The following is a 16,168-nucleotide window of genomic DNA, read 5'->3' as shown; positions in this document are numbered from 1 at the left end:
GGGAAAGAAAGAAAGGGGGGGTCAAAGCATCAAGACCTGTCGCAGGATGCAGCCAAGGAAGAAAGAACCCAATAGGCAGAAACACGTTGGGAAATGAGAAAAGCTCCCTAGAAACAAACAACTGTAGAGGAAGGGGGCTTTTCCAAAGTGCTCCAAATTATTCCTGAGGTTTAACCTGCTTCTTCATGCAGTTTGCTCCAGCGTTCCCAGTTCTAAAGATGGCTTGATGGATGAGATTCAAAGCTGTATCTAATTAAACATATTTTGAATAAACCGCTGAATAAAAAAAATTCTCTCCCTCCCCAACGAAGCATTCCAGCGAATGAAAGCTACAGTTACATGCAAAGGTTTCCCCCATTAAACAATTTCAGCATCTGGAGTCAATAAGATAACAGATGGAATATTCCATGTAGAATTTCTGAAGGGGTGGGAAGTGAAAACAGAGCTTAGGAAGACAAACAACAAAGCTTGATTTTAACTATTTTTAGCACTTGCCCGTCTTGAATGTACCAGATTTCACAGGGTGTGGCTCAAAGGCAGCACCTGCTGGCACACGGAAGACCCCGATTTCTTCCCAATCCAAAGGGCTCAGGCAGCAGGGCTAAGAATCAGTATTGAGCAAGACCAACTAGCGGTTTGCCTCTGCCTAAGACAACTTCTGCATATGTCCAAATGATTCCAGAATTATTATTATTATTATTAAGTAAACACTAAAAAGACTCAGGAGCTGCTACAACCAGACCAACAGCGCTCCTGCAAGTTTTGCTGAGTACAGTGCAGGACAAAGTCACAGTTTACATAAATTGTGTGCCCTATCTGGTAGACCCAGTGAGATTCATGGCCATGGCTAATTGAGGTCCATTAATTTAAAGGGGTCTACTGGGAGTGCAACTTTGTTGGTAGATGAGGAACCCAGTGACTCTGACCCTCTGGGCTACCGAGGCTGAGCTCTCCTCCTCCCTCACCTTGCATAGACCAGACCCGCGTGACCCTGGACGATGGAGAGAGCCGGACTTCACTGTGCAGGAACCGAGTCCATGTGGGTGCCTGCGCTAAGACGACAAAGTTGCTCCGCAGGTGTGACTGGGAGCCCCTCTTAGCACCACTGACAAAGTGTTAAGTTACCAAACTTAAAAGGAACAAGACACAGCCTTGAAGGAGGAGGGATACTCAGGAGAGCCTCCCCTCCCCCTTCCCTGTCTAACTGCTGCCTGTTGAATCTTACCCTTTCGAGGTCACCAACCAGTCCAAGAAACAAGGGGCACAACTGAATATATGATCAATAGTTAAATCCCAGGATCTTGGACCAGCGCACCTTGCACCTCCAGAAAATCCCTTGCAATTTACAGAACATCAAGCCAGCTCTCCAGATCTCTGCTTCTCCCTGAGAACAAGGCAAGTTCCCGGCTTTACTAACTCTGGTCTTCCAACAAGGTGGAACCCAAAGGCATCTAGATGCATAGGAATTCCTCAGACCTGAGACTGGCAAACACACACAAACCTCACTGGTCCAATTATGAAACTTTATTAAGAGTATACAGTGGTACCTCAGTTTTGAAACAGCTTGGTTTCCAAACAACTTGGAAATTCAACACCGCAAACTCGGAAGTCAGTGGTCCGGTTTGCAAACTTTGCTTCGGAAGCCAAAGGTGCTCCTGAGCTTCCGTTTGTACTGATGCACTGCTAATTTGCGGGCCCCCCCCCCCCGCATTATAATTGAAGCCTTCTGTTTCCGTTCTGAGGTGATATTTGGTGCTTTCGTTTTTGCTATTTTTTTTCATTTTTTGTTTTTGTGACTGTGGCTTGCTCTTCGTTTTATGGGACTCTGACTTGTGACTTTTTTTTGTGACTAGAACCCAGTTCAGCTACTGATACTAGTTCAGAGTGACTAGTGGGGTGCCACAGGGTTCTGTCTTGGGCCCCGTCTTATTCAACATCTTTATCAACGACTTGGATGATGGACTCAAGGGCATCCTGATCAAATTTGCAGATGACACCAAACTGGGAGGGGTGGCTAACACCCCAGAGGACAGGATCACACTTCAAAACGACCTTGACAGATTAGAGAACTGGGCCAAAACAAACAAGATGAATTTTAACAGGGAGAAATATAAAGTATTGCACTTGGGCAAAAAAAATGAGAGGCACAAGATGAGAGGATGAGAGGATACAAGATGGGTGACACCTGGCTTGAGAGCAGTACATGTGAAAAGGATCTAGGAGTCTTGGTTGACCACAAACTTGACATGAGCCAACAGTGTGACGCGGCAGCTAAAAAAGCCAATGCAATTCTGGGCTGCATCAATAGGAGTATAGCATCTAGATCAAGGGAAGTAATAGTGCCACTGTATTCTGCTCTGGTCAGACCTCACCTGGAGTACTGTGTCCAGTTCTGGGCACCACAGTTCAAGAAGGACATTGACAAACTGGAACGTGTCCAGAGGAGGGCAACCAAAATGGTCAAAGGCCTGGAAACGATGCCTTATGAGGAACGGCTAAGGGAGCTGGGCATGTTTAGCCTGGAGAAGAGGAGGTTAAGGGGTGATATGATAGCCATGTTCAAATATATAAAAGGATGTCACATAGAGGAGGGAGAAAGGTTGTTTTCTGCTGCTCCAGAGAAGCGGACACGGAGCAATGGATCCAAACTACAAGAAAGAAGATTCCACCTAAACATTAGGAAGAACTTCCTGACAGTAAGAGCTGTTCGACAGTGGAATTTGCTGCCAAGGAGTGTGGTGGAGTCTCCTTCTTTGGAGGTCTTTAAGCAGAGGCTTGACAACCATATGTCAGGAGTGCTCTGATGGTGTTTCCTGCTTGGCAGGGGGTTGGACTCGATGGCCCTTGTGGTCTCTTCCAACTCTATGATTCTATGATTCTATGATTGTGTGACTGTGTGACTGTGGAAATGGATAAAAGCCCACCATCCAAACAATGACTATCATCAGTGCAGGTAAGAAAAAAAAATTAATTTTAATTTTTATCATCTACAATACTGTTTTATTTATTAATGTTAAATTGCTGTTTTAGGGGCTGTTTTTAAAAGCCTGGAATGGATTAATCCATTTTGCATTACTTTCTATGGGAAATCATGCCTTGGTTTTGGAACGCTTTGGTTTTAGAACGGACTTCTGGAACAGATTAAGTTTGGGAACCAAGGTACCACTGTATTAGAAAGAGTACACAAGGAATTTTGGGACTGGCCTAACTGGCCAGCGGTTTATCCCCGGGTGGGTGGGGCACGGGGAAATGTCTTGCAGCCGGCAGCGTCTAGGATGTGGCTTGTTTTAATAACGTGTAGCCTAAGGCTGGATTTGAAAGAAGGTCCTGCTGCTCCTTGCACTTTTTTGGAAACAGTCCTTCAGGCTTTTGTGTTCCAAAATCCTGCCACGTCTGTCTAAGGAGAGGACTATATGTGGGGTGGGTGAGAAATTCGCCTTGGATTTCTAATTTGAACTTCCCGAAACAATATGTGAACTGAAATGCATCCTTCTTTCAGAATCCACACTTCCCCAAATTTTGTGGTGCGTTTCCCCAACCAACTATTAAGGGAGTGTAAGACAAATGCTGAGATTAGTGAAAATGACACACAAAAACACATTATGCGTCTTGCATGACAGAGCGTGGCATGCATGCCAGCTGAACAGAAGTCATGGGCGTGTGCCAAGTGCAATGAGCTCTTGGTCCTCCAGGTACCAGTTTCTTCAGCTGGAGAAATTGAGAAGGGCTGGACAGATTGGAGGATGAGGCCCCCAAGGACGTGGTAGCAACATGCCACTCCCAGGATGACAGCTCCTCTGCCGTCACAGAGATGGAGGTTCTCAGGAAAGGAAGGGAATGATTCCTCAGAAGGAACTCTTGGAGGATGAAGCACAGCATGCTCACATGCCGAGAATATGCCTCTGGATTTGTGACAGGCCAGCACCCAGGCCTGCAGCCACCGTACATTAGGGATAGGTAAGTCACGGTGTGGTCCTGGAAGCAAAATTTAGGTTGCTAGGTAGAACGTTGGAATATGGTACCTCCAAGGTATTTTGCATGTACAGCCAGAAGGACAAGCAGAGTTAAGGGATATCCATGTACCTTGGTTCTCAAACGCCTTGGTACCCAAACAACTTGGAACCCAAACACTGCAAACCCGGAAGTAAGTGTTCCAGGGTGCGAACTTTTATCGGAAGCCAAACATGCTCAGTTTTGAGTGTTACGCTTCTGTTTTGAGTGTTACACTGAGGTCTGTCTGTTTTTGCAGCTCTTTTTGTTTTGTTTTTGTGACTGTGTGGAACCTAGTTCAGCTGATTGATTGATTGATTGATTGATTGATTGACTGAAGTACATTGTTTATTGCTTTCATTTTATGGATCAGTGGTCTTGTTAGATAGCAAAATTCATGTTAAATTGCAGTTTTAGGGGTTGTTTTTAAAAGTCTGGAACGGATTAATCCATTTTGCATTACTTTCTATGGGAAAACGCGCCTTGGTTTTGGAACGGACTTCCGGAACGGATTAAGTTTGAGAACCAAGGTACCACTGTATGGATGATGCAGTGGAGGAGGGAGGAGGTATCCTGGGTTCCTCTGTGCTGAGAAACATTTGGGGGCAAACCAGGATGTACAAAAGGGGATGATTTTACTTCAAATTGAAGTTAAAATCAAACTGGAAGTTAGTATCAAAAACGTGGAAGAGCAGCTTTTAAGCTGACCCCTAGAAGAAAGTCACCAGGGAGGAAGTGGTGGAGGAGGAATCCTACATCCTAAAGGCAAAGCACACTGGACCGTCCAAGCAGGGATAGGGTAGGACCAGGCGCAATGAATGTGCAGCAGGAACCAGCTGCCTCTCTAAGAAGGTCTTGAAAGATCACGGGGGCTGTCACTTCCTACATCAAAGAGGACACAGAATCAAACAAACTAGACATCTCAGAAGGGGTAGACTCCCCCTTGGATCATTCTGAGGGGCAAAACAGAATGCTAAGCTGGAGAGACCCTCAGTTTGATCAATTTCATCACATATAACGTCAGGTGAATATCTCAACTTGAAGGTGTTAAACATTCTTAAGCATCATCTGAGAGTCAATCCTACTCCAATGTGAAACAGAAGCAGGCTGAATAATGAAGACACGCTGTTGTCCAAGAACAAAACTGAGAGAGACCGGATGGCACTGTAAGCCTTCACTGCAAACAATAAAATCCAAAAATGTATGTGGCTTTGTTTTACAACTTCTTTCCAGATTGCTCACTTCCACCTTTGGCAACACACAGAACATTCCACATCCCTCCATAACCTCAGTGGGGCAACAGATGACAAGGTATTCTTGTGGACATTTCCACTGAGACAGACAACTATTACATACTGTTATCTCTTGATGCCACAAAAACTCAGAGAGTTTTGTAGGTTGATTAAACTGAAGGACAGCAACATTCCTCAAATTCCAGCAACTAGCAAGCTTCATAAGCCTGGGTTCCCCACATATTTCTAGTCACTGAGACACAAGTGTTCACTCTTCAATGACTTCTATATAGAGAAACAGGAAGACTGTACAACTTGGAAGAAGTGAGGGGTGGTGGGCACACCCTACCTGACCCCCATTTCCAATTCTGGTGTTTCCAGCTCATTGTCCAAACAGAAAAATACTGCAGATTCCCTGCCACACAAGGATACAAGCTTGGCAACCATCACTCTTTGATTTACTGTCAAAATGACCACATGTCTGTACAGGAGATCTAGATCTAAGAATGGCCATCCCATTGGCTCAAGAGCCAGAGCAAACATTTTAAAGTCATACCTCTGTGGTTGGGCTAAGGCTGCTTGGCAGTGTTTCAGAAGTCACTGTTGTGCTTGGAAGGCTGGAGAAGTCCCATGTATTCACAGGCTGCACAAATTCAATCTGCTTTGAGCGATCAACACTTTTGGGATTGTCAAGTAAAGTCACTTCATAAAATTCTTGAATATCTGGAGAGTGAGAAAATATGGTTCAGCACTTGATTTTCAGAAGAGATACTGTATGCAGTTGTTGCTTTCTACTTGATCTTCCTTCCACCTTCAATTTATAATCAGATCTCCATCAGAATAAGGGAGCATCTTGTGAGCAAAAACACCAGTGCCACATGGCACGCACACAAAGAGACATGCTAACTGTCAGTGGCAGAACTTACAAAGTCTGTAAAGAAAGCACAACTTTAGGATCTACAGCCAATTATAGAAGATGCCGGGGGGGGGCAGTAAACTCTTAGAATGAGAAAACCATTCCAGGCTTTCTAGCATCTACCTGAGAGTTCCCATGGAAAAGAAATGTGAAATTGCTAAGCTTCTAACAGAAAAAATTAACTGAGAACAGCCTCCACACCTGAGGACTGTAAAGCAGCCAGTGTAACACGGATGACTGAAAACATAAGATGGGGGACACCTGGCTTATCAGTTGTGCATGTGAAAAGGATCTAGGGGTAGACCACAAGCGTAAGGTGAGTCCACCGTGTGATGCAACAGCCAAAAATGTTAATGCTCTTCTAGGCTGCATCAAGAGAAGTTGAGTGTCCAGACCAAGAGAAGTAATAGTCCCACTCTGTTCCACCTGGATCAGACCCCACCTGGAGTCCAGTGTCCAGTTCTGGGCACCACAATTTAAGCAGGATGCTGACAAGCTGGAATGTGTGCAGAGGAGGGCGACCAAGATGATCAAGGGCCTGGAAACCAAGCTTTATAGGGAGCAGTTGAAGTAGCTGGGTATGTTTAGCCTGGAAAAGAGGAGACTGAGAGGAAATATTTCAAGGGCTGTCATATGGAGGAGGGAACAAGATGGTTTTCTCTTGCTCTTGAGTGCAGGACTCAAACCAATGGCTTCAAGTCACAAGAAAGGAGATTCCAACTAAACATCAGGAAGAGCTTTCTGACAGTTAACATTAATATTAATAATTATTTTATTATTATTTGTATGCCGCGCATCTGACTTGGTTGCCCCGGCCACTCTGAGCAGCTCCCAATGGAATATTAAAAACATGATAAAACATCAAACATTAAATCTTCCCTAAACAGGGTCAGATAGTCGTTTATTTCCTTGACATCTGACGGGAGGGCGTTCCACAGGGCGGGGGCTCTTTGACAATGGAAAGGGGTGGTGGACTCCCCTTCCTTGGAGGTTTTAAAGCGGAGGTTGGGTGGCCCCCTGTCATGGATGTTTTAGTTGAGATTCCTGCATTGCAGGGGGTGGGTCTAGATGACTCTGGGGGTCCCTTCCAACTCTACCATTCTATGATTCTATTCTATGAAGCGGAAGCAACAGGCTTCTGCAAGGAAACAGTCTGTCTCACCAACTGTGCTCTCCAAGAGCATCAACAGGGAGGCAGACGGAGGTGATCTGACTGACATTGTGTACTTTGGCTTTTAATTTTTTTTGACAAGATACTTCTTCAAAGACCTTTGAGTAAACTTAGCAATCATGGATTAAGAGGAGAGGCCCTTTGTGGCTTAGGAGTTGGCTCAATGGTAGTGAAGGTTTTCCAAGTGGAGATCCAGAAAGTGGAAAGGGGGCCTTTTCAGCTTGCTCACAAATGATCTGGAGTTAGGGCCAAGCCGAGAGGGAGCCAAGTCTGTCTCGGACGCAGGACCTTGCCCGACGGAGTGGGAGAGCACATGCACCGAGCGGCGAGTGCCGCCTGGCGGGGTCCCGGCGGGTCCCGGAGCCGCCTGCCCGCCCCCCCCCCCCCCCGCCGCCCCGCTACTCGCCTAGGAGGGCCTGGAAGAGGCTGCTCTGGAAGATGCCGATGACTCTCTCCACCGAGCTCCGCAGCTGCCTCTCCTCCGCCCGGCTCAGCTTGGCGCGGTAGTCCTCCAGGAGGCGCAGGGCGCGCTGCGTGTCTGCAAAAGGGGGCAGGAAGGCTGCTCAGGGCGGGGGGGGGCCGGGCAGGCCGCCGCCGCCGCCTCCGCCTCCCCCCCCCGCGCCCCCCCCGGCCCCCCCGGCCCGCCCGCCCCGCGCTCTGCACGCGCTCAGAGGCTCCCGAGCGCCGCCGCCGCCGCCTCCCCCCTCTCCTCCTCGCCCGCCCGCCCTCCCGCCCGCCTCCCGCCCGCCCTCCCTCCCGCCGCCGGCGGGGCCAACTTTCCCGGAGGGGCTGCCGGCCCCGCTCTTCCCTCCGGCGCCTCCCTCACCTTGTTTGCGGACGGGCATGGCGGGGCAGACCCGCCTCGCTCGCCCTCCACGCCGGCGGGCCGGCCGGCCGGGCGCTCAGGGGGCTCCTCCTCCTCCTCCTCCCTCCTCCTCCTCCCGCTCGCCCCGCTCCGCCGCCTGGCCCGCCGCCTGGCCCGCCGCCTCCTCCTCCTCCTCCGCCTCCTCCTCCTCCGCCGCCGCGCTCCCTCCGGGGGGCCCGCTCCGAAATTCCAAACTTTCCAGGCAAGATGGCGTCGCGGGCCGGGCCGGCGGAGGCGGAGGCGGAGGGCGGGCCAGACACGCCCCCTCCCGCGCCCGCCCGCCAATCCGCGCCGCCGCCAGACACCGGCGGGGCGGGGCGGGACAGGTGAGAGGCGGCCGGACGGAGCCCCGCCCCGGGAGGGCTTGCCAAGGCGCTAGTCCTCAGCGGACGGAGGCGGAACCCGCGCCCCCGCCGGGCCCAGGCAGCCAGCCCTGCGGGGCTCCCGGGCTTGTCGGAAGAGCCTGGGGGAACCCTCTTCGCCGCCGCCCTCCCCTTTCCACTCCGCCTGCAGCTGGAGGGCCCTTGTCCCGCCAGAGAGGCCGAGAGGGAAGAGGCCCTCCCTGCCTTGCCACAGTCCCATCTCGTCCTCTCCGCCTGACGACTCGCAAAGGCCCGTCTCCGCTCCTGGTCAGCTCAGCCATGGGCCTCCCTCCGCAATATGGGGCTGCTGCTGCTGCTGCCCCTGCCCCTGCCCCTGCCCCTCCCACTCTCAAGCCGCCCTGGGGCCCTGCTGTGCACTAGGACGACCCCCCCCCTTGGACCAGGTGGGAACGGCCATGAGATGGGACTGAGGGGGCTGCTGTCAGGCTGGGTCATCTCTGCCCAAAGGGAGAGGCGGCCAGCAGTCCTGGTCAGGTGGTGGTGGGTCTGCAGATGGCCAGAAAGCGGCCAGAAGTCCAGCACTGGTGCAGCTGTCCGGGGGTGGGGAGGGGCATTTGGACCCCAAAGCACAAAAATCTTGCAGCCTACAAAATGCATACTCTGCATTCCGGAATCTGGATCCTGCGGCTGCATTTCAGGAGAGAGAGAGAGAGCGCCTCTCCTTCAGGGGAGATACCATCTCTTGGCACAGCCTTCTTCCTCACTTCAGGGCAAGGGCCATTCTTTGCTCTCTCCACAGATGGCTTAATGTGCCTTGGGAGAGATGCCCTTGATGGCTGGTGCATCGGGAGGCTGGCCAGACCGTTGGATGGGCTGCCATGAAGGCACCCACAAGGCTTGGGCTGCTGGGCAGGGAGCCAGGCCACAACAGTGTCAAGGTGATACTGGGGTTAGTTGACAAAAATAAAAAACGTTGTTGTTGTTTAGTCATTTAGTCGTGTCCGCCTCTTCGTGACCCCCTGGACCAGAGCACGCCAGGCACTCCTGTCTTCCACTGCCTCCCGCAGTTTGGTCAGACTCATGCTGGCAGCTTCCAGGACACTGTCCCACCATCTCGTCCTCTGGCGTCCCCTTCTCCTTGTGCCCTCCATCTTTCCCAACATCAGGGTCTTTTCCAGGGAGTCTTCTCTTCTCATGAGGTGGCCAAAGTCTTGGAGCCTCAGCTTCACAAAATAAATAATATAATACAAAATAAAAAAATAATACGTTAATAGAAGCACAGTGCACTGAGCAAATGCAGTTGGGGGGGGGGGCTTGAATTAAATTTAACAGGTGTTGGATCAGCCAGTGTCAACCCCAGGACTGGAGGGAAGGAGGAAGGATGGCGGAGGTCTTGGGGGAACCAGAAACAGGAATGGCCTCTTGCTTCTTTTTCCTGAGCCAGCCCAATTTTGCCAGAGGGTTGGTGGACCACTGGATATGGTCTGCTGCCCCCCCCCCGCCTCCTCCCTGCTGCCCCCCCGCCTCCTCCCAATGCAAAGGGGGAAATCCAGCTTGGCCTGTAAGGGCTCACAGCGGAGAGGTTTCTGTGAGAGTGAGTGCGTGGAATAGCTGCTCCTGGAGTCGGCTGGTGGGGATGGAAGGGCTCCGGCTTGGGGTGGGGCACCTGCTTGGCGTGCAGAAGATCCCTGGCCCAGTCCCTGTGGCATCCCAGGTGGGGCACGGAGAAGCTCCTGCCCTGGGTTGCTGGAGAGCTGCTTCCAGCCCGGGCAGGTGATGCTGAGCTCCAAGGCTCAGTGACCTGGAGCTTCCAGGTTCCCAGGGAAGGAGGCAGCCCTGCCTGGGCCAACTGCCATGCGGCAGCGTCCAAAGGAAGATCTTGCTCTCGTTCTTCTGCTTGGAGGCCAACGCTGAGCTGCCTCTGGAATGAGGCTGAAGTTGGGTCTGGCCAGGGAGGTGGCTGAGCTGATCATGAGCAAACCTTTCCACAGCCACATTTGGGCAAGGACGTTTGAGATGTTTATTTCTCATGACTGCAAAGGAAAATTCTTCTGAACAGCCAAGCTTATTCTGTGGCTAAGAAGCTTTGGCGTTTGTGGAGCCAGCCCCACTGGAAAGTGTCGTGGGGCAGAGAGATCACATAGCCAAGTTCCCAGGCTCCAGGCCGGAGGACTTGGGCTCAGACTGGCTAAGCCTGGTACTGGCCCTTTGCAGGTGGAGTTTTGCCAGCAAAATGGACCCAGTAAAAATGTGCAAAGGGATATCCCTCAGTGTTGCCCGCAAATCAGTTCTGTGGGATGGACCAGCCACTCTCTGTCCCTTTTTACTGATGGGGAGGGAGGGCCACACAGAGGAGCCTGCTCCTCCAGAATCAGGCCCCCTGGAAGGGTGCAAAACGTCTGAGCCACAGGGGCAGCCTGGCTGAGGGGAGGGAAAGAGGGAGCAAAAACCAGAGATTGGCTATCCTTGCACTTAGCAGGAGACTTTCCAGGAAAATGTTCAGGGCCGTTATTAAGGAAAAAATAGACATGGAAAAGCAGCACGCACCAGGAAGCACCGAAATCGGTGAGATGCTCCTCCAATGCCAGGACAAGGATGCCTGCTTGGATTCCTGCATTGCAGCGGGATGGACTAGATGACCCGTGAGGTCCCTAGATGACCCAGGCGGTCAAGTCAAGTAAAAGCACCCAATATTTGATTTTCAGTGGGAATAACAAACACTCTTCACTTTCCAACAGAGATGTTACACCTGCTTTTTCTTCAGAATAGAAGAGCATTATAGAAGCACAAATAACCTGATGTGTAGTTTCCTGCAGAATTCTTTCTCAACAGCGGCTCATTCCCTTCCGGTGTGGCTGTTGGACTCTATCCCTTCAGCCCTGCCAGCTGCACCTCAGTTTTGGGCTGGGCAGAAGGCACCCTTTGTGGCCGGCCAGAGGAGTTGAGAGAGCCTGAAGCCCTCACCCTTCTCCCTAACCACTACTCATGCTGGCTGCCTGGGCTGATGATGGGAGCTGCCATCCCATAATACCAAGATTTCTGGCCCCTTCTATTTGTGCTGGGTGAGGGAATGGTGGTTGCTCAGAGGCCATGCTGCACAGTGACCAGAAATTGGTCCTGGCTATCAATGCTGTGCATTGGGGTTTGTTGCTGATCTTCATCTAATTGCATCCAGGTAGACTTTGAAGCCCCCAAGGCCCCCTTTTGGGCCACTTCAGCATGCATTTTCTTCCCAAATTTGCTGAAGGTGCAATCCTTCCTGCCCCCCCCCCCCCGCCATCACAACTGCTTCCTGCCATCCTGCAACACTCTCTTTTGCATGAAGCACGTTTGCTGCTGTTCAAAGATTTATGGCGCATCTTTGAAGATTCAGAAGCTGCTCTGCACCCCTCTCAGATACAGGTCTCCCTGGGTAAAGGATCCCTCCTGTTCTTGTCCTAGCTCCTAGCGCCACATCCACAGGCCTCCTTTCCGGCTTCTGCACCCTCAGCGCAGACCGGCTCCTCCAAGAAGCCTGCACAGGACAGAGGCACCGACCCTCCAAGTGCCCCTATTTTCCAGGCACAGCCCCACATTTACAGAAGCCATCCTGGCTTCTGATTTGATCCCAGAATGTCCTGCTTTTCCTTAGGCTGCCCCTATTTTCATTGGTGAAATGCTGCAATTTATGGAGACGCAGCCTGTTCTGGAATGTCATGGTGGACAATGGCACCGTCTGCGTGGAGCAAAGGGAAAGGGGCTTCTAGATCCGGGTGTTCACAGCCCCGTCTGCCAAAGCTGAAAGGTTGGTTCCAAAACACCACCAAGTGGGTCTGTGTGCCAACAGCAGCCAGTGCATGTGGTAATAAGGGAGGAACTGGTCCTGTACTCCCACAACAAGCCTTGAGCCTTCCAGTTCATGCTCCCACTTTGCCAGGAGAGCAGCCACATGTCACTCAAGGCAGAAGGTTTTGAGGGGGGGCCAAACTCCATTTTTCAGGTTCACCCCCACATGTTTTTTACATGCTAGGGAAGGGGCACACTCAGCAGGATGGGGCGCAAATGCTTTAAACGAATAATAACTGAAGGCTAGTCGGTATCTTCAGCCTCATTCTGCCACTCAGGCACTGTTTAGGATCTTTCTTGCTGTGACGATGCCAGCCAGGATCAGCCGGCAGCACTCAAAGTATTTGAAGGAAACCCCAAATCTCCACTTCCCAGTGCCTCAAGAGCAGCAAACCCTGAAAAGGCCAACCAGAGCCCAATGGGCAGCTTCACGTCGATCTAAGTAGAGAGCAAATTAATGTGGACTTGGCCAGAGGATTAATGGCAAGACTTGGCTGCCGCAGATTCAAACAACCTCTTTGGTGCCCTTTGAGTTGTGCTTCCAGCAGAGCCAGCAGGGCAGAAGCTCCTTCACACCCCACCCTATCAACAGTCTCTGCTGCGCCTGAAGACCTGCCCTCTTGAAATCAGGGGACACGGGATGCAAAGCTGTTGTGTTCTCTTCCCCTTCACTGGAGAGGAGTGGAGGGAGGAAAGGGCACGGAGGCCGGAGCCTGGCATGGCACCCCTCCCTCCCTTGGCCTCCCTTGTCCTTAAGGAGCTGGGCTGGGGAAGGGCAGCGTATGCAGAGGCCTCTGCCACCACCAGGCAGGAGGCTGCTGGCTGGCCTTGGAGCTCTCAAGAAGGGCTGTCACTCAGAGGAAGCAGAAGTGGTCATTTAGAAAGGGGCACCTGCCTTGCAGGAGCAACAAATGCCCTCATGTGCTGAGGAGATTCATCCAGGACAGAGAAGGACCCTCAGTCATAAGGAACATAAATACTTGGGTACATGGAGGGCATGCAAATCTCAGGGTCTGCCTGGGGTGAAGGCTGCAAATGTTGTCTAGATAGCTTAATAGTTGTCAGTCTGGATAGTTCAGCTGGTTAGAGCACGGTGCAGATTCCTGCCTTGCAGGGGGTTAGACTAGATGGTTCTCGGGGTCCCTCCCACCTCTACAATTCTATGATTTTTATGATCACACTAGGCACAAGATGATGGCCAGAAATGAGAAACTGGAAGCCGGATGTAGATTGCTAGGTAGGATTCTGAAAGTCAGAATCTCTATGGCAGCTTTCTGGTGAAGTGCTGCTGGTTCCACACACAGGGCTGGCCAGCCAGCCAGGCTCCCCTTTGCGGTCTCAGTGAATGGGAGAGACAATGGTCTCGGGAGGAAGGCTTGGATCTGTTAGGCACTAGGGAACGTGCTGGGACAAGCCTGGTTTGAACAAAAGGGTTGGGCTCTACTTGAAGAAGGGTGGAACCAGATTGTTAGTATTTACAATAAAACAGGTGGCAGAGCAGCTTTTAAACTGATTAGGGGAGAAAGCAGAAAAGAGCTGAGGAGGTTCAAATGAATCTCCTCCCAGGGGTGAAGATGATAACATGGATGACAATTTATATGGAGGCTGAGAGGAACTAGACATTATGAGTGCAAGGGCACAAGAAAGCAATTCAGAGAGGCCAAAGCACCACACATAGTGTGCAAGTGTTATGCATCAGTGCTAGAAGTCTCCAAGCCAAGATGGGCAAACCAGTGTTTGGTCTTACAGGACGGACAGCACTGATATAGAGAGCATAATGGAAACCTGGTGGAATGGAGAGGAGAGAACCAGTGGGACATGCTTATCTGGATATTCTTTGTCTTCTCTTTGGCAATCACTCCTAGGCGAGTAAGTTTGTCTTCCATGAACACAGTCTTAACAGTGAGTCCGTAAGTGACTGTGGAGGCCAATTCTGGATCCGCACGTCCTTCCACAGTGGGGACATAGGTTTTCATGTGGGAGTTGATCATGGTGAGGGTTTGCCAAGCGTGCCTTCCTCTTAGCTCGTTTCTCCCTTTCGTCTGAAGTTCGTGCTTCTTCAAAGTCCACAACACTTTTGTTAAAGGCTGTTCTCCAATTGGAGCGCTCACAGGCCAGTGTTTCCCAGTTATTAGTATCAGTGCTTATACTACATTTTTAAAGATTTGCCTTGAGAGCATCTTTAAACCTCTTTTGTTGTCCACCGGTATTACACTTTCCATTCTTGAGTTGGGAATAGAGTAGTTGCTTTAGAAGACGATAATCAGGCATCTGAACAACATGATCAGTCCAACGAAGTTGATGTTGAAGAATCTTTGCTTTGACACTGGTGATCTTTGCTTCTTCCAGTACACTGGCATTAGTTCACCTGTCTTCCCAAATGATGTGTAAAAATTTTCAGGGACACCGTTGATGGAATATTTCTAGGAGTTGGAGATGGTGTTTATAAGTGGTCCATGTTTCACAAGCATACAGTAAAGTTGGTAGTATGATAGCTTTGTAAACAAGCATTTTGGTTTCTCTGCAAATGTACCTTTATCTGGTTATAAGCTCTATAGGAAGGACAGAAAAGGACATACCAGAGATGAAACAAAACAAATTCCTTCCAGTAGCACCTTAAAGACCAACTAAGTCAGTTCTTGGTATGAGCTTTCGTGTGCATGCACACTCCTTCAGATACACTGAAACAGAAGTTTCCAGACCCTTCTATATAGTGAGAAGGTGGGGAGGGGTATTACTCAGAAGGGTGGTGGGAATGGGTGATTGGCAGATAGCTGTGATGAGCCTGTTGACGACTCTTAACGACTGCAATAGGTCTTACAGGAAAAAGCAAGGGGTGAAAAGGTGAAAAATGGCTTTGTCATGTATAATGAGATAAGAATCCAAGGTCTTGGTTCAGACCAGGTTTCTCCGTGGTTTTAAGTTTGGTGATAAGTTGTAATTCAGCAGCTTCTCTTTCCAGTCTATTTCTGAAATTCCTTTGTAGTAAAACAGCTACTTTGAGATCTTGTATAGAATGTCCTGGGAGATTGAAGTGTTCTCCTACTGGTTTCTCTGTCTTGTGATTCCTGATGTCCGATTTATGTCCGTTTATTCTTTGGCGTAAGGTCTGGCCTGTTTGTCCAATATAGAGAGCTGAAGGACACTGTTGGCATTTTATGGCATACACAATGTTAGACGATGAGCAATTAAATAGTCCCGAGATGGTATGTGTGATGTTGTTGGGGCCAGTAATGGTGTTGTCCGGGTGTATGTGGCAGCAAAGTTGGCATCTGGGTTTATTGCAGGCTCTGGTGCCAGTGTCCGTGTTAGGTCTGGTTGTAGTATTATTGTGGGTTAGGAGTTGTTTAAGACTGGGTGGCTGTCTGTAGGCAATGACAGCCAGAGATGGTGTCACCAGAGATGGTGTCACTCTGTATGTCAAAGAAGGCATCAAGTCGAACAAACAAGAAATCCCCCAAAGGGCAGGGTCATTGTGGGTGTAAATACTGGCCCCCAATAGTAGTTTGGTACTGGGATGTGTTTTTATCTGCCTGATCAAAATGCTCAAGGAGATCTTGAGATGAAGAAGAAAATCAAGGAAGCAACTAACAGGAGAGACCGTGTAGTAATGGGCAACTTCAACTCACACTGAATGGCCACATATGTGCTCCCATCATGACAGATGGGATTTCTAGATAGCCTAAATGACTGTAGCTCAGAGCAGTTGATGTTGGAATTGACCAGAGGGGAGGTGGGGCCCTGGACCTGGGGCAGATTGTATCTATCCAAGAGTCCTCAAAGAACTCAAATGTGAGGATTGGAAAATAGCCAATGTTACACCAATTATTAAAAATGGATCCAGGG

The 16,168-nt window shown here is 50.2% G+C and overlaps 1 protein-coding gene across 5 annotated transcripts in view; it reads right to left on the bottom strand.

Annotated features, from left to right (window-relative positions):
• DLG1 (discs large MAGUK scaffold protein 1) overlaps positions 1-8,209 on the bottom strand; it is an 83,517-nt gene extending 75,308 nt beyond the window's left edge. For 2 of the 5 annotated variants that reach the window (XM_081862294.1, XM_081862295.1), the window contains exons 1-3: positions 8,136-8,206; positions 7,716-7,847; positions 5,779-5,945 (exon numbers count right to left, since the gene is read on the bottom strand). In XM_081862294.1, coding sequence (XP_081718420.1) covers positions 5,779-5,945; positions 7,716-7,847; positions 8,136-8,154 — 318 coding nt within the window. In that variant the 5' untranslated portion in view covers positions 8,155-8,206. Of the gene's footprint in view, positions 1-5,778; positions 5,946-7,715; positions 7,848-8,135 lie in introns of all 5 variants that reach the window. The other 3 variants (XM_081862291.1, XM_081862292.1, XM_081862293.1) reach the window with 3 other exon arrangements.
• Between the last annotated feature and the right edge of the window lie 7,959 nt (positions 8,210-16,168).

The sequence above is a fragment of the Podarcis erhardii genome, assembly GCF_964252035.2.
Source record: "Podarcis erhardii genome assembly, chromosome: 5".
Taxonomy (NCBI): domain Eukaryota; kingdom Metazoa; phylum Chordata; class Lepidosauria; order Squamata; family Lacertidae; genus Podarcis; species Podarcis erhardii.
This window is presented reverse-complemented; position numbering and strand designations above follow the sequence as displayed.